This window comes from Clupea harengus, chromosome 16 (genome assembly GCF_900700415.2).
Source record: "Clupea harengus chromosome 16, Ch_v2.0.2, whole genome shotgun sequence".
In the NCBI taxonomy this organism is placed as follows: domain Eukaryota; kingdom Metazoa; phylum Chordata; class Actinopteri; order Clupeiformes; family Clupeidae; genus Clupea; species Clupea harengus.
The window spans coordinates 3,735,910-3,754,567 of NC_045167.1; the positions used below are offsets into that span (position 1 = coordinate 3,735,910).

Consider the following 18,658-nt stretch of genomic DNA (forward strand, 5'->3'; position numbering starts at 1 on the left):
TTGTGACATATTATTGAGTGCTCTCAGAGTTTCACCTTACTATATACCCAGAGAAACTGGTTGTGTTATGATGACACCTTGTGTGACAGCAACTCTTTCAACCATGCAATTTGCTACAGGAGACAGTTTATAGGGGCATTATTCAATTCAAATGTAACCCACAATCATCCGACACTGTCTATAAATGATTTTAATATAATTCATGACTTGCAAGATCACACTGGGGTAATCTTCAGGGAAATCTGCAATATTTGGAATCAGATGATTATGCCTGATGCATAGTCCTATCTTGTAGGTGTCATCATCCTTATAATTGTCTGAACCAGTGATCTTACTGATCTTCTAAATCTGCACCATAGTCCCCGTCCCCTAAGAACTGTTTTGTAATAGATATGATCTGTTACTGTGCTGGTGGGCCTAAAGTGAGATGCTTTCAAAGATTGGTCATAGCCCATATATCAGTGTCCCTGAGTGGATTCAGAGCAGATTCTGGAATCAAACTAATCTTCAATGAAAGATGGTAGCTTCTCTTAGGTACAAACTTTATGGTCCAATCCAGTGCACATGGACCCTGTATGTTGTTTACCTTCACATAAGTGGATTCCCTGTCCATTATTGTCTTCATAACCCTGGGTCACTGAAGTGTGCAATGAATAAAAAAAACAAATAAACACAACAAATGAACAGCACAAAACGTCTTACAAATGACCATCTGGTTTACATTTCAACAAAACTCTTTATTTCACTTTACTGTTTATAAAATCAGCTTGTCTGCTTTGATGCCAACTTAAATGTAGGGTGTGTGTGTGTGTGTGTTTGCATGTGTTCCGTGTGTTTCGTGTGTGTGTGTGTGTGTGTGTGTGTGTGTGTGTGAGTGTGTGTGTAATTATGTATGTGGTGGGGTTGAGGTCTGTTCAGGTGTGCGAATGTGCCTCCCAGTATGTGCATGTGCGTGTGTGTGTGAGTGTGTGTGTGTGTGTGTGTGTGTGTGTGTGTGTGTGTGTGTGTGTGTCTGTGTGTGAAAGAGTGACAGTGTGTGTGTGTGGATATCTAAGTGCTGATAAGGCAACATGCAGTCTTCAGTTTTCCAATGGCTTCAAAGAAAGAACTCAACTGCAATGTTAAAAAGATCTGTCATAGTTATCTAAAGCAGACACAAGCATTCGCCAGAGGGTAGCACACACTTTTTGACAGATAGATCGGTGTCAGGAATTTAGGTTTCCAACTGAGTGTGGGGAAGAGGGACAGATCAAATAATTGAGACAGATAGTCCTCTGTAATTAGCTAAAAAATCTCATGAACATCTTCAGCATTTGCTTGATACAACAACATTGCTAATAAACCGACACAATCACTGAAGAACAAACCTAAAGAGGCAGTCAGATATTATGACTGCTCTATTGCTTTACACTGCGGCACTGAAAAGGTGGCACACCAACTGCACAAACATGCGTTCCAATTAAATCAGGACATAAAAATGAGGTGAGGTGTTTAGCTCTCGCTTTTTCATCGTCCTTTTCGCACTCTACATTGTGACTATACAACCTCCTCTCTCACCAGCTGGAATGACTTTATCAAGAACAGATAGAAACATAAAATGGATGGCTCTCTAGCTATGAACACTCCTATACATATATATATATATATATATAACTCTTTACGTAATCACAGATTTACAAAGACAAGCCAACCAAGAAAATGCACATCTATCTTTGTTAAATGAACAAAAATAGTTTAATGCATACTTTGTATTCTAGGTTATATCTGTTCTTACATTCAAAAATAATCTGACATATTAAATAATTTTTTTTTTTTTTTTTAAATATGCACTGCCAAACCATATCACTACCAACATTACTGCAATCCACAAGCATTGACACAAACTCTTACATGGAACACAAGGCAGAGAATTGTACTGTATTTCTGAGTGAATTTCATACACACCTCACTGGACTGCAGAACACATTGCACTTTTTGTGAAGACAAAAACTGCAGATTATATAACTTGATGTCCCCATTTTAGCAAAGAAATATAATACAGTGTATTGCTACATGCCCAAATGGAGTGGAAGAAAATACATATTGCTTTCCCACGTTTTAATACCACTAGCAACTTCACATTTTAAAAGGCTCAGACCATGCCACCTCTCCCCCATCTGTGCATGGCACAGTTCACTTTCACAGCTGTTTCTGGCCCGTCATATCCAGTCACAAACCCTTGCAATCCCACATAATCCTCAATAGCCTTAAACTAATAATCCCTTTATGTATTCTTCAAACTCCCTTTTTGCTCCCCTGTCTGAAGACTGTGTGTATGCATTTGTGCGTGTGTGTGCCTGCGTGTGCATGTCCATGTGTGTGTGTATGTGTGCGTGCGTGCGTGTGTGCGTGTGTGTTGTGTGTGTGTGTGTGTGTGTGCTGATGAAAGTGTGTGTTTTTCGTTAATGAGTCACATAGTGGGGCAGTGAAGGTAACAGTAACACTAGGGTAGCATGACAACAACAACACTGGAGAAGCAGGTTGGGGGTGGGGGTGGGGGTGGGGGCATGAGTATAGACCTACACCGAGCAGTAGAGGGGGGGGGGGGGGGGGGCATTATGGGAAAGGGGGTTCTGGGAGAGTCTTTTTCGAAGTTTGGTATCCATACAGTCACAAAAAATATCATAAAGAAACATCTGGAGTGTAGGAGCGGCAGAGGCCAACGGGAGCGAGGCTCTGTGTGGTGGTGAAGGGTAGAGCAGGACGTGTTGGGGGCCCACCTGCAGCTTAGTAACCCTGCAGGACACAAGAGACGACCACCGTCAGAAACACAAGCACTGCCACCACTAGGACCAGGACATCTTTAGAGTAGGGCTGAACGATTTGGGGAAATAATCTAATTGCGATTTTTCCCCCAAATATTGCGATTGCGATTTAATATGCGATTTTTTTGTTTTATCCTAATTTTTTTCCCAACAAATCGTAATGAATGATTTCAAGATGACCAACACAATATTAGATACATTTAGTGTAAAATATTATTTCCCACAATTAAATTTTTTATTTAACTGCTTATTACAGAATTGAACAACAAATCGGTGGCTTTGCCACTGTGCATTTAAGTAATTTTAACAAAGTCATTGTAAGAATAAACACAAGGCATGCACTTTTTAAACACTGGGCAAAATGTACCATCTTAAAAAAAAAAAAAATAATAATAATAATTTTTTTTTTTTTTTTTTAAGATCACGTTTTTAATCGCGAACGTTGCGGTTAGAAAATCGCGTTCTATCATATCGCGATTAAATCGCAAATGCAATTAATCGTTCAGCCCTACTTTAGAGCCTTCGAAATCCGGTTATTCATCTAAATGCTCGTATTTGATTGGACTTGTAGCCATGTATGTAGGGGGTGCATGGTCAGTAAGCGATGTCGTGGGGTGCGTGGCCACTCACCTCTCCTCCATCTCCTCCCTGTTCCATGCCTCCCTGAAAGTCAGCCTGTGGACAAGGACACAAAGTGAGCACTAGGGGGAGCTAGAGCACTGGTAGTCTGAGATCAAGGCACACATTCTTTTTCATTATGCCAAAGGATGCCATTCCTTCAGGCTCCAGGCAGCAGGTTTTTTTTTAGTTTTCATCCACGCATGCAGAGATGCAGCCATTGGTGTTAGTGGTCATGAACTGGCGCTGAACACTCCTGTGGTTGGGTGGGGGAGTGCAGCAGCGTGCCTGCTGCTGGGGGGGCTGAGCTGAGCGGAGCGGAGCGGAGCGGTCGTGTCCACCCTGCGGTAGTGAAGATGGATCAGCCCCTCTCTCCCGCTGCTGCTAGGCTGTACGATCAGCCGTGGTGAAGCGCTCTGCAGTGCAGGTGGAGCAGGCTGCTGCTGCCCTGTGCTGACTCATGGCGGGGGACTAGGATGGAGGATTCGCACTCTTCACATTCCCTTTTCAACTGCTTGACTCCTTACTCTCATTCCAATGATATTCCTCTACTCAGAATGACTATCACTTACTCTCATTCCAATGATATTCCTCTATTCAGACTGAATCTATCACTTACTCTCATTCCAATGATATTCCTCTATTCAGACTGACCCCTATCACTTCATTCAAGGATTTTGTTGTGAGCTGGATGAAATGGGTACGATGCCACCACATCCAGAGAGAATGTGAATGGAAAATATGTCAACACAGTTGCCTGAGTGGCTTGCCATTAACAATGGCCGACACCTCAGCAGATCTGTCAACAAATTCAAGAACTACGCCTCGGTTCTGTTTGTTAGGCAGTCTCAATGACAGTGCGTGCATCATGAAGGAAGGAGTGTAACATTGTCAGGGAATAAAGCCATCCCCCAGGTCAAATGCATACAGAAGCATACATACACACATTCCCACATTCTCCCTGTTAAGCATGTTACAGTGATGTTGACAACCTGGTTCGGAGCACAAGCCTGCCCCAAGAACAGGTTCTATCAGACAGGCTGAAAATGTCAAGAGCGTTGTGGTTTCATGGGTTTGAAAAGGGGGGTTGAAAGTACAGGGATTGGAAATTTTGATGTTTGCTTTGATATTTATATTTTTCTCACTATCTAGCTAATTCTGGGTGCTAACAGGAACATATAGCAAATTATTGTGGGTGAGTGTGCAGGTTTCCTTGCAATGAATAGCAGCCATCCCACACTGAACTTTATATAAACATATTGTTTGCTGAATATAGCTGATGATACTGACATTCTGCTCTTAAATCAATTGCCAGGATAGATGAATCACCTGTATAGCTGCATATCCTCACACATTTGAAATATAACTATGGAGTAAGTATACATTTAAAATAAGCTGAAGTAATGTCATATTCCATTTAGGCCTACAATGCACCATATAACACCTCATAAGTATGGTAGCATATATAAATATCCTGATGTAGATATAAAGAGTGTGTTACATGCTATTTGTTTCATGTATGTGGAGCTGGGCAGTACAGTACACAATGTGACATTGCCCATAACATGTACTACTTGTCAGAAACCACATTTGTACAATAGGCTGCCAAATAAGCAGCTAGTACCTTGGTTTGGACTGGTTTAACCACAGATCTTGACATTTCACTCTGTCTGCCCCCAACCAGAGCAACACTGGTAAGAGTTTTAGTATGGGCTAGCAGGCTTGGAACTATACATACAAAATTCTCCTGATGAGATTTAAACAAGACCACTCAAATCTGCATTATTCCATTTAAGTAGTTATGTGACCTAATACATACTATGCAAATTTAATGAATGAATGTTAGTCTTCCAAAATGAACCGAAAAACTTGTATTTGTGAAGTAACAAGGCTGTGATGCTCCACACTGCTCTCATCCATATAATCTGTCGTCACGGTGATGTGCTCTTCCTTCTCTACCCTCTTCCCTTCATGACCCCCTAAATGCGCTCGTTGTTTTTACAAATACCAACGTCATGGGTGTACATCTCAGCGCTGGTCAAAAATACTAATCTCCCTGAGAAGACTGAAGAGGACACCCAAACCCACAGATGAACAAAGATGAAAGGGTCCGATGCTGGTTTTGCTCAAAGCCCAGGCCATATTAAGCTCTCATATGACATGCTGTGCATTCACTAATGAATGTCCCCGCCCCCCATCAAGCACCTCATAAGCAATCTCATCCTGATATGAGCCGGTGGAGTGGCGAGAAACAGAACAGAGGTTAGGTTAACAACATTGGACAAGACAATCAGATAGTTGCAGGACCTTCTTTAAATTCTATTACAGTTTTCACCATGACAGGCCACATTTCATAGAAATAAAAGTCATGTTCACTTTGATACCAGCCATATAGAATTGAACTGTGATACCCAGCCATATAGAATTGAACTGTGATACCCAGCCATATAGAATTGAACTGTGATACCCAGCCATATAGAATTGAACTGTGATACCAGCCATATAGAATTGAACTGTGATACCAGCCATATAGAATTGAACTGTGATACCAGCCATATAGAATTGAACTGTGATACCAGCCATATAGAATTGAACTGTGATACCAGCCATATAGAATTGAACTGTGATACCCAGCCATATAGAATTGAACTGTGATACCCAGCCATATAGAATTGAACTGTGATACCAGCCATATAGAATTGAACTGTGATACCAGCCATATAGAATTGAACTGTGATACCCAGCCATATAGAATTGAACTGTGATATCAGCCATATAGAATTGAACTGTGATACCAGCCATATAGAATTGAACTGTGATACCAGCCATATAGAATTGAACTGTGATACCCAGCCATATAGAATTGAACTGTGATACCCAGCCATATAGAATTGAACTGTGATACCCAGCCATATAGAATTGAACTGTGATATCAGCCATAGCTAGAGCATTGAGAGGAACTCACTGGGTTGGAGCCTGCGGCCACATTCTCCTGCCCTGCCTGCTGGGAGAGGTCGTTAGCACCGGCCAGTGTGGGGTCTCCGACGATGCCGGCCTGGTCAGTGGTCCTGTTGGCCACTGGGAGCAAATGGTAGAGAGAGGAACAGACTGAGTCTTGTGTTCACAGCACCGTAAACAGGACTACTTATTGAGAAGCTTCCATATGTCCATTATACATACATATATTTATATGTCATTTAAATGTGATTCAGTACCTTTATTTACGCTGGCTTCTACTCCCGCTTTTGTCTTTTCACCTGTGAAAAAGAACACAGGCGAAGACTGTAAGAGGTTTTTGTTTTAGGGTTGTGTCGTTCATTTCTTTTTCATGGTTGCATTATGATTCTGTGGTGGACTCAAAGTGGGCAGCTCTGGATCCCCCTCTGTGAAGGACACTGCTCAGTGCACACTCTAATAAGGTCAAAAACATAGGGGTTCCCGGCAGCCATTTTATGCAGCATTCTAGTATTGGGATGCTTACTGTAGGCAAGATGACTGCAGTACAGTTACGCTCCATAAACCCTGCATCGTGACATATTCTCTACTTTTATTGAACGGTGACTCCCTACCTGGACATGTGCCTATGATGATTAAACCCTTTTAAACGCAGGAGCATCCAAGCCTGCTAGAAGCTCTGAATTACGCCACTGACCTCGGCTAGAACTATTAGCATCCCTGTATGTGTTTAGCAGCTGCCCTGCTGATTAAATGGGAGTTATATAACACACTGGAGAGGGAGCACAGAGAGAGAGAGAGAGAGAGAGAGAGAGAGAGAAAGGGGAAGAGAGAGACAGAGAGAGAGAGAGAGAGGGGAAGAGAGAGGGGAAGAGAGAGAGAGCATCAGTAGGAGAACAAACAGAAAGTGAGAGAACTAGAGAGAGAGAGACTAACAGAGATTTACCCCAAAGAGGGATACTTCTGCAAATCCTTCTGAAAACTGGACGATACGACGCAAGCTTTTATCTCAGAACCAGCTGAAACTGTGACTGACTTCAGGGTGTCTGTGTCAGAGACTGGAACTGCAGAGAAATCTACAGAGCCGCTGAAAAATCTTTTCAGAAAAAGGTCTTGTGCCTCACATCCTGGAAATGAGATTTCTCCTCCCCACTGTCTGCGGGGGTAAGATGGTCTGTCTCTGTGCTCCTCTCTGGGTCCTGCTTTCTCCATCTTTGCTTCTCTGTTCCTCCCTCCCTCCCTCCCTCCCTCCCTCTATCTCCTTGGTCACCATCCCATCATCCTCTCACCACACACCCCTGTGCGTAGCAGCAGCAGCAGCCACGTGACGCTAGTGTCTGCGCTGCTGTCTGCCTTGCCTGCGCTGCACAGAAGAGTCCCACGTCACACGTCACACGTCACCCCAGACACCCCTCCCCCTCTGCCTGCCTCCATCTCCCTCTCTCTCTCTCTCCCTCCCTCCATCTCCCTCTCTCTCTCCCTCCATCTCTCTCTCCCTCCCTCCCTCTGCTGCAGTCCCCGTGTCTCACGCCATGCGTGAACAACAGCTGCAGCGCTGCGTCCCATCCTGGGATTACAGCCTGATTTCAAACACAGCCCCGCACAGCTGCAGGCAAACCCCACCGCTAACAGCTGTCAAGGTACAATGTGTACAATATATCACACTACAATGATTTCATAACGGACTATGTAATACTGCCTCTTTAACTAGGTTCTATCCGTTTCCATATGAGGGCTGTGGGTGCAGGGCTGGAAGGGAGAGAGATGCAGATCAAATCCACTAATGGATGTTTGCTCAAGTGGGGATGATTTTGTCACTAACACATCCTCCCGGTTTGAGATTAAAAACCAGATCAAATCACAGAATATATTTAGAGTGGTTATAAAGAATAAAGATAGATATATAAAAATACAATAAATATAAGAGGACCGATATCTGTTTTAACAGAAAATGGATGACAATGCACACATATTCAACACCCATATTTGCAACACAAAATATGGAGGATTGTGAATTTTGAATGTATGACCTTGATGACAACACAAATGTCCTGGAAGAAAAAGCCTCTCACCGGAGCATGGTACGTGTGTAAATAGGGGACAAGAATTTCCCTTGATTGTATTATTTCAATAGGATTACATCGTGCTAACTTCACTCCTACAGCCACGATCATAAAATCATGAAGGTCTCCAGTTTGATCAAGAGAGGTCACGCTAGCAGCTAGCAGTCTCAATCACTACGGTACCAGACATACGATACCAGACCTGATATTTGATCAGGTGTATTGATCAGCATTGGATGCCGAGCGCTGCATTTGCAGTTTTCAGGCATTAATCTTCCATGCTCCTGTTTTTTCGGTCCTCCTGAATAACTCTCTCCCTCCCCCATCTGTTCTCTGTGCTTCGTGTGTGTGCAACCCAGGGACTGAGGGCTGCTCTCCTCTCCTATGACATAACACTTAATATAGTACTCTGTGTTCCCCATCTCTCTCTCGCTTCATATTATATGCCACCGTGATGTTAGAGTATGTGGGAGTAGTGTTAGTCATCAAAGTACTCTCGCATAAGCAAGAAAATCCTGCCGCAACACACGCACACATACACGCACACACACAGAGAGAGAGATACACACACACACGTACACACACACACACACACACTCACACACGCACACACAGGAGGGGTGGGGAGCAGAGAGAGTGATGGGGGTGGGGCTGATTGCTGCAGTGCTCAGCTGATCCTCAGTCACACACACACACACACACACACACACACACACACACACACACACTGATGTAATATGAAACTGAGGGCCAATAGTAATAGCAATTATATTCTCACAATAATCTCAATTCATAATTTGTCCTCCTATTTCGTTCAGTTTTTTGTGATTGCAAACACATCTAACACAGTACCATCCCCTCTCACTGATGCCTTACGCATTCTAGCACGCACAAGAAACACCATTTTGTCCAAATCTAATAAATAAGCTGACAGATCGGATAACAGATCAGACATGCACACGTTATTTCCCTGAGACAAAAATATGCCAATCTCCATCGTAGCGTAGCGTGCTGAAGCTAACAACCCAGCTCGCCCTGTGAAAATCAAACCCCTCTCCCTTCTCTCCCCTCTCTCTCCTCTCCATTCCGTTTCTCTGAGCACATTTTCTCTCCATCAGGTCTGCAGTGTTCCTATTTCACATACAGCATCTCCTACACCTCTCTGTACCTGTACATAAAAATACACACAGTCTCCTCAGCAACTGTCCCAGACCCGGAGTCCCACAGGATCTCATTTAGGAGAGGTGATCCCCCCCCCCCTCTCTCTCTGCTCCCTTCCTATGCCTTACCTCTGAATGAAACCATGATCTCTACTGTCACTTGCTCTATACAGGCACATTTTTCATTCTCTCCCTCATCCTACCACCTATCCTGGAACCTGGTTTTCACTGGCAGAAAATGAAGTGCAGCATCCTCTTCCTCCCGAGAGCATGCTGCTATTAGCACTCACCTAAATACATGGCGCCCTCCTTGGTTTTCGCGGCTGCCCCCTCCACTCCTGCCTTGGTCTTTTCCGCTGCGGCCACCACTCCTTCCTTGGCCATGGAGAAACCCTTCATAAAGACATCCATGCTGGACTTGCTGGTGTGAGGTGTTCCTAGGACCTGCTGGATGAAAGGCCTGCTCTGCTCTTCCGTTTGTGTGTAAGATGTGTGTGTATGTGCGTGCGTGTGTATGTGTCCGTGCACAAGCTGTTTCTTTCTATGTGTGTGTGTGTGTGTGTGTGGGTGTGTAGGATAGATGGAAACGCGCACGAGGGAGAGTGAGGGAGAGAGGGAGAGAGCGAGAGCGAGAGAGAGCGAGCGCACGAGAGGATTAAGCAGCGGGTCTGAGCTCAACCGGATGGACTGGGACACCTTTTGAGAGCACAAGCGGTGAAGAGAGAGGGTTAGAGGAGAGGGAGAGTGAGAGGGAGAGTGAGGGAGAGAGAGGGAGAGCGAGAGAGAGTGAGTGAGAGAGAGGAGAACAAGCGAGTGAGCGAGACGAGCTGCGCGCAGGACTACGGGATGCAGAGAGACAGAACCTGCTGGATGCTGCAGCACATTTAAGTCGTGCTCAGGCTACCAACCCCCCTTCATTTAAACAGACACACACACACACACACACACAAGCACACACACACACACACACACACACTCACGCACGCACACACACGCACACACTCATAAAACGTGCTCATTCCCTCTGCAACATAAAACTGGCTGATGACACATTAAATCCAAAGGGCTTTGCACAATCTTTTCTCTGTTGGCTGAACTGGCATAGTAAAACGTCATTCATTATGATACCCATCATGATGATACCCACTGTGAATAAACAAAGAATGCACAAATTCAACTGAATATGTCCATCCTTCCACTAAGGAGGCACTCTGGTGTCATACTACTAATCTATGCAGAATATACACACAAACCCAAAAATAGCTTGAGATTAAAGGGGTCGTTCATTTTTGTTGAGGTGGGGTGGAGTGGGGAGGTATATATATAAATAAATAATAGGAAAAAAGCTGAATCACTCCCCCCTCCATCGTTAAGGTACACATGAAGATCCGCCTCTGCAAAAAGAAAAAAAAATAATACTAGGCAGCCTGAAGAACTACCAGTGCAGCCATTGGCTGAAAAGCTCTAACTCCCCCCTTCTTGTCAGCTGCTGATTGGTTGCTTGTCATGACGACGACAGTGAGACACCCTAAACTGCAGAGATGGGAGTGGGAGCACTAGAAGCATATGGTGCACACTCACATGACTGTGAGGGGACCAATAGCTACTAAAAAAGCTAAATATCTAGAAGCTAAATTCCATTTCAAATAGGAATTGGTAATATGACGAAAACATTTTTTCAGGCAGATTCATGATCAGTGGCGATTTTAGCCTGACATTTCTGTTGGGCAATTTTGTATGACGTCATGTCACCTCACAAAAATAGAGGTAGCTGATTATTATAAGCAGTAGGCCTATATAGACCAGTAAGATATGCTATGGGCTGCATTTTGAGTGCCAGCAGGGAGCAGAAATCCTATTTCAAATACATTTCACATGCTTCAGCGCGACACAAAGATGTTGCCTATAATACAGCAATAAAGTAAAATGATTGCAACAAAGTAAAAAGATTAGACAGACACATAGCTCAAATAACTTGCATAATTCATTAAGCTTGTGGCACACGTGTGGCATACAATATGAAGCAAAAGGCACAACTGAAACAAATAACAGCAACAAAACATGCTGCTAAATAAACAAAACTTTGTAAAAACACGATGTCCTTGCATCAGCTCCAAAAAATAAAGTTTGACTCACCGAATCGTAGTGTATTTTCAGCCTGGTGTCGCCTTTGCACATCGTCACTTAAAAATGCCTGGGTTTACTGAGTCGGCTGACTTGTCGTGACCATGCAGGCCCAGTTCGCATGGGAAACAGAACAGTGCTCGTTTTGATGTGCTAGCAGTTAGCCATGTCTTTCTGTCATACCATTCCGTCTTGAAAGCTCGAGTCCCTATCTCACCAGGCTGCAGCGGGATCAAGTCGTCTGGTCTGTGTGGCCCAAAACGTTTTATTTCTAATTTCACTTCCAACAACAATGTACTAAATTGCACCCTCAACAAATAGTCTACATTATTCATTGTAGTCTGAATTAAAACACTTCCAAAATACTCGAAAACTAGCATAGCTAACTAGCAGTAACGTTACTGGCATTGGTCTGTCTGATATGATCTGACTGTATGTTTTCTTTTTCTTGGTCACGGGGTACAGTTCTCGCGGTTTTCGCAATATTCAAGTCGATTTGCTAGGCAGATTTCTTGGGGCTCATCTGATAGTGCCCCATCTCCCAATGTTAACTTTGGCCTGTGTGGTTCACGCGCATTGGTGTTTCCATGGCAACAGTCTTAAGCGTGCGCTGCTGCCCCACAGAGCAGAGAGGGACAGCGGAGTATGGAGTTAGATTTGTTTCATAATTCACAAACAAACGAAACGCGATTCAAACAAACGAAACACGAGTCACAAACAAACGAAACGCGATTCAAACGAACGAAACGCGATTCACAAATGTATTTTGTGATTCACAAATAAATGACCCCATGACATTTGTTTGAAACCTGACGAACACGAGTTACAAATCCCTGCATTCGTCTGTGTGGATTTTTGGAACTTTCCTAACGCGTTTAGATTCACAAATGCATTTTTTCTAAAAGATATTCTCTGCAGCCTATCAGATCTCTTCCAATTTTAGCCAATCACATTATAGTGTTTATGTGGACTACAAACCACCCGTCATAGTTATGGACATCGTCTCAGATCACGAGCAATGGCATCTGGTAGCTGCTCACCAAATGTTAGTGAAATATAGCTTGTTAATCTTATTAAACCGATTATCATACATGGTTGAATATTCTTGAGAATGGCAGGATCCATGTTTAGTCATTTTAAGTGTTTCCTAGGCTAACGTTTAGCAAGCTAGGCCTTGCTAACATGGATAGAGCTACGCTTGCTGCATATGTTTGCTCTCTAGCCACATCTTACATGGTTAAATTGTGTGGCATGTCAAAATAATAAAATAACAAATAAAATTGTGTGGCAGTAGCTTGGTAGTTAAGCATCGGTAGCTAGAAATTGGTAATTTCATGCCCAATGTAAATTATAGCAGACATCTGAATGCTGGGATGGTCCATTCATTCGAATTTAGGCTAATATTCCGTAGAATTCTGAAGCACCTTATGTGTGTCTGTGCACTATGTATTTATTACCTTCTCATAGCCTGTCTCACCCTAGTATTGGCGGCATTAGGTATGGTAGGGGCCATAGTTACAGCCCTAACTATGCTCTCTGCTGCTCATCTCTCTGGCATTGAGGGAAATATTCCTAGCTAGGGCTTGCACAAGAACATGTGCTGATGCCTCCACTTGACTTGACAGCCCCTGCTTTGTAAAAAAAAAATCGTTTTAATGATCTGTTCACTAAAGTCCCATGTAAGATGTTACCTGGCTAGAGAGCAAACTAATTCAGCAAGCGTAGCTCTATCCATGTTAGCAAGGCCAATGTTATGTTAGACATTGACTAGCTAGCTTGCTAAACGTTAGCCTAGGGAACACTTAAAATGACTAAACATGGATCCTGCCATTCTCAAGAATATTCAACCACGTATGATAATCGGTTTAATAAGATTAACAAGCTACATTTCACTAACATTTGGTGAGCAGCTACCAGATGCCATTGCTCGTGATCTAGGACAATGTCCATAACCATGACGGGTGGTTTGTAGTCCACATAGACACTATAATGCGATTGGCTAAAATTGGAAGAGATCTGATAGGCTGCAGAGAATATATTTGAGAAAAAATGCATTTGTGAATCTAAACGCATTAGGAAATTTCCAAAAATCCACACGGACGAATGCAGGGATTTGTAACTCGTGTTCGTCAGGTTGCAAACAAATGTCATGGGGTCATTTATTTGTGAATCACAAAATACATTTGTGAATCATGAAATACATTTGTGAATCGTGTTTCATTTGTTTGTAAATCGCGGTTTATTCGTTTGAATCGCGTTTCGTTTGTTTGTGACTCGCGTTTCGTTTGTTTGAATCGCGTTTCGTTTGTTTGTGAATTATGAAACAAATCTAACTCCATAGCGGAGAGCAGCATTCCACAGAGCAAGCACACAGACAGAAACACACACGAATCAAATTACTCCAAAACAGGACTATAATGCTTGTGAGTCAAGCTTATTCACACACACATTCACGCTACTTTGCATATTAAATTAAATAAGATATATTTTGCCACAAAGCACAGATTGAGCTGCACAACAGCGCCCTCTGGATCTGGTGGGGCAGTGCCCCACGTGCCCCTAATGTAGAAACGCCACTGTTCATGATTCACAATCTCATATATTATTACAGTGCATGAAATGCCCTGTATTGTTATTTTGTTTCTTATACTACTTCTTCTTCTTATTCTTTGTACCAACTTCTGCACTTAATTCAGCTCGAACCCCTTAACTTAGAAACTCTGTTCAAACTTTGGGTCTTGTAAAGGACACTTATGCTATGTATTTTTTCATTTTTGTAAACTTTATACTTTTTAAGATATTAAAGAAAAACGAATACAAATTTTCCCATTGACTTACATTGTGCCATTATGACATCATAATAGGGTCATTAAACTGGCTTGCACCTGTGCTTCACTGACACCTGCGCCAAGGTTCCAAGGCTCCTTTTCTCTCTGTCCCTCTCCATTCAACTGTATAACTAGGAATATTAAGAGACACCTTCCATACTCTACTTTTTTTCTCTCTATCTTTCTCTCTATCCCTCTCACTCTACTTTCTCTCACACTCCATCTCTCTGCTTCACTCCATTTTCTCTCCTTTCAATATTTTCCCTCTTCACTCTCTCTTCTTTCCTTCTTCCACTCTTCTTTCCCAGCTTCACTCTTCTTTCCTTTCTTCTTTCCTTTTTTCTTCCACTCTTCTTTCCTTCTTTCACTCTTCTTTCTTTTCTTCTTCCTTTCTTAACTTTTGCATTTCATGCACTGGTATTTCCTTCAGGAAATGCATTTTGTAGTTAACAAATATTATTTTGCAAGTTACTCAATAGTACAACCACCTAATTTCCCTATTTCAAAACTATAGCCCTACAAGGTAGCAAAACCTAAAACCATGTAGGTCAAAGTACCTTTTCTAACAGATTTTAATCAATTACATTTTATTTAAATAGCGCCAAAACAATAAAATTGTCTCAGGGGGCTATACAGAGCCCAGGGGGTTCATATGCCACTTGTTCAGGTCTTAGTGAGACAGACAGAATACACATCCAAAATGAGTTGCAGATACAAAATAAGGAGTTAATGTCTTACAACAACAGAATAGCAATATTTCCAGTTCCATCAGACAGGTAGGCCTTCAATGCCCTATCTTCTGCCTCTTTTGGACAGGTAGGCCTTCAATGCCCTATCTACTGCCTCTTTTGGACAGGTAGGCCTTCAATGCCCTATCTTCTGCCTCTTTTGGACAGGTAGGCCTTCAATGCCCTATCTACTGCCTCATTTGTTAAGATGAAGAAGCAGATGTGGCAGTTGCAGCACCTGAGGGTTTCAAAAAAGCTGGTCAATGTTTGCTTTGCTTTCTTTGGTGGTGTTTGTTCTGCCTCGGGGCTCTGTGATGCGGAGGTGGATGTAGGCTGAGACGATGCTGACGGATGCTGTGCTGGTACAGTCAGCAGGGACTCAATCTCAGACACAACCCTGACTTCTCTCTTGTCACTGTCAGTGTATTGGATTTTGAGCCTTGGATCAACAAGCGAAGCCATATCCACCAGGTCATCAGTAATGGGATCCTGTTATTTGGCAGTGAGGGAATCGAGAATGGTTGTCTTCATTGTTTTTGTTCAGTGTCATCTTCATTTAGGTTCAAGGTGTTGCCTTTCAAAAGGCGAAGTACTGGCTTTAGATAACACACAAATCCCTCGTTTTCTTGTCCGCCTTCAGGACCTTAGAAATGACCTTTTCCTGGTACAATCTCAATCAAGTTGTGTCTGGAAGAGATGAGATGCGTTTCTGCTGAGGTAGTTTCAGCTCTCTTTGAGCCTTACTCAAGTGCCTCTTTTTCTTCCAGCTGAAGAAGATTATACTGGCCACTTTCTTGCCGACAGACCGAATTAGGGTATTTGGCACTTTTTTCTCATAAAAAAAAGAATAAGGGAAAGTTCCTATCGGAGAGCAGGTTACATGTCAAATCAAAACAAAAATACTACAAAGCCATATCAGTGAAGTTATCAAAAACAAATATGTTTCAGTGGTTGTACAGTAATAACCTACAAATTGTGAAAATGTCGTCATATTTCGCTTTCTTTCAATTTTTGAAATTGTTCCTTTCATTTAATAAATGGACTACAATTCAAGTCACGTGCCCTGTTCATCCTCGCAAATGCATCGTCTTTCATGATAGTCCTGATGCCACCTGTCAGCTCTGCCTGGGAGTCGCAGCATCGCTCCACATGCTCTGACCTATAATGGTTATCACCACACGGTATGCATTTTTTATTATGGCAAAAAATCTTCAGCCAACCAAGCGATGCAAATTGACATTCTGATGAAATCGGTGAGACGCACAAACCGGTGACATCATCTCTACGACATATTTGTTGTAGTTCCTTATCACCTTGTTACAAAAAAAATCTAAACAATACAAATACACGCTGAAAATAAACTATAATCACCAGAGTCAATACAATGTATCTCAAAGCATGTCATCGAAGCCATCCCCCAAATTTGTCGATGTTGACCGAGAAATATTTTTTCTAAAAACCGTCTCTATGGGGAATCCCATTAATTTCCCTAGGAACGCTACCCCCAAGTGGTGACTCGATTACCCTCCCTCCAAGTACGTCATGTTTTTTACGAGGGCGTCGAAGGGAGAGGGTCAGAACCAAAACAACTTTGGATGCATATATGGACCAACGAGCTGTAACTGATAGAATGTAAACACAGATGATAGAAACATTTGAATCGTTCACGATCGAATATCATCATATCGCACACGCCTACGTGCCACCCTGGAATGCAAACACGACTTTGGGATGAAGGGGGGGGGGGGAACAATCGCCATGACGTATTGCTTTACTCAACCGGCACAAACCGTGCCATGTGGAAAGCGACAACAAACAGGCATTGCTTTTCACCGAGACGTAAAGAGAACGTGCCGCAATGAAAACCAAAATCATCATTTCATTGATGCGCCTTCTTTAACTAATACAGAAACACAATGAGAAGGGATTACACTACATACACACAACTCCGCCTGTCTGATGCGTGGCAGTTCCAGTAACTCATTGATCAACTCTTATTCACATTTTGATATTGTTTTATGATAAGTATTAAAGATATCTTTAGAAATGTGTAATTCCTGGCTTTTTGGTAATGAAATTTCACAAAACAGGCTTGTTTGTGTACTAAAATAAGGTAATTTACTTAGAAATGGGTACATTTGACAGTCTGTACACAGAACAGATTTCCTTGGTAAACAGAAGGCACCTTTTTCTTTAACCAGATGCTGCACAAAACACAAGCAAAACAGTTGCATTTAAAGGCCATTTGTAAGTAATGTTTACATTAATCATTGGAGACAGATGACAATGTTCAATTGTACATTAACTTGATTTGTGTACAGTTGAGCTTAACCTTGCTGTTAGGTGTTTTTTTCTTTGCAATAAAAGACAGACAGTGGCATGGATGTGACAAACAGTCTTGGTTTAAATCATAACACTGAGGCAATTTAGCTGAAGAAATGTGGCACATTGCATATCCCCTCCCAACAGTATGTCTAATTTAAGTACTTCCGAGTTGAGAAAAAGTAACAGATTGCCAAGTAATGGTGAGGTCTCTTGTGCTGACCTGAGGTGGCTCTACATTCCACATCTCTGCAGCTCGTAATGGCACTAAAACTGGTTATCAGCAGACACAGACTCTCTGCTGATTATGTTTTTGTAATTGCCCTCCAAAATACAGCATCACCACGATTATCAACAATCTTTTTGAAGATGGTGCCTTAAATCCAAATCCTTTAAGAACAGTCTGAAACGTGTTTACTAAAAAAAGCGTTTTGAAGTTTAGAGCTGATTTCGATCATGATGGATTCTATTTTCATCTGATGTATACTTTGTAAATGTCACATGGTTTGCAAACTAAAAGTATGTTTTGAAAAATTTGGAAATCGTGTTCAAAATTGAATTCACTTGCAAGGGTAATGCAGAAATCCGTAAAGTTTTACATACAAAACAAAATGTTCCTTACATAATGACAGTTTCCATATGCCTGGGCATACTTGATATTGAGTAACATATTTCCAGTCCAAGGCCATTGTGTGAGAGGGATACATCTATTCAGTATAGAGAAGGCTATAATGAGATTATGGCTATGTTGGAGAGGATTTTCATACAAAGGTGATAGCTAGTTAGTTAGTGTAGTACCAGTCTACATTGATTTCCATGTCGTAAGCATTCATAAAGCCCTGCCATAATAACGCCACCAGTCATCTGATCTGAGCTCTTAAGGCCTGAGAAGGTGCAAGTGTATCTGGAGGCTGCCACGGAATATAGCAAAGGTTCAAACAACATAATAGCCTTGAGTTAACAACACCGTCAGATTACATTAATGTTACTGCGGGAAAGGAATAGCTCAGCAAAGTCATGTTTTAACTGATTTTTCTATTTTAGTCCATATAGTCA

At 42.3% G+C, this 18,658-nt stretch overlaps 1 protein-coding gene across 2 annotated transcripts; it reads right to left on the reverse strand.

The window, feature by feature from the left end:
* Window positions 1-716: 716 nt before the first annotated feature.
* On the reverse strand, window positions 717-10,474 carry LOC105904117 (synuclein-like). Of its 2 annotated transcripts, XM_031582322.2 has the most exons (6): window positions 9,891-10,474; window positions 6,638-6,679; window positions 6,388-6,500; window positions 5,628-5,645; window positions 3,435-3,479; window positions 717-2,775 (listed from the first exon to the last, which is right to left on the reverse strand). In XM_031582322.2, the coding sequence occupies exons 1-6, from the start codon at window positions 10,009-10,011 to the stop codon at window positions 2,767-2,769; spliced, it is 348 nt and encodes a 115-aa protein (XP_031438182.1). In that variant the 5' UTR covers window positions 10,012-10,474; the 3' UTR covers window positions 717-2,766. The 2 variants fall into 2 exon arrangements, with proteins under 2 accessions (XP_031438182.1, XP_031438183.1); XM_031582323.2 differs by lacking the exon at window positions 5,628-5,645 and having other exon boundaries at window positions 9,891-10,470.
* Window positions 10,475-18,658: the final 8,184 nt, after the last annotated feature.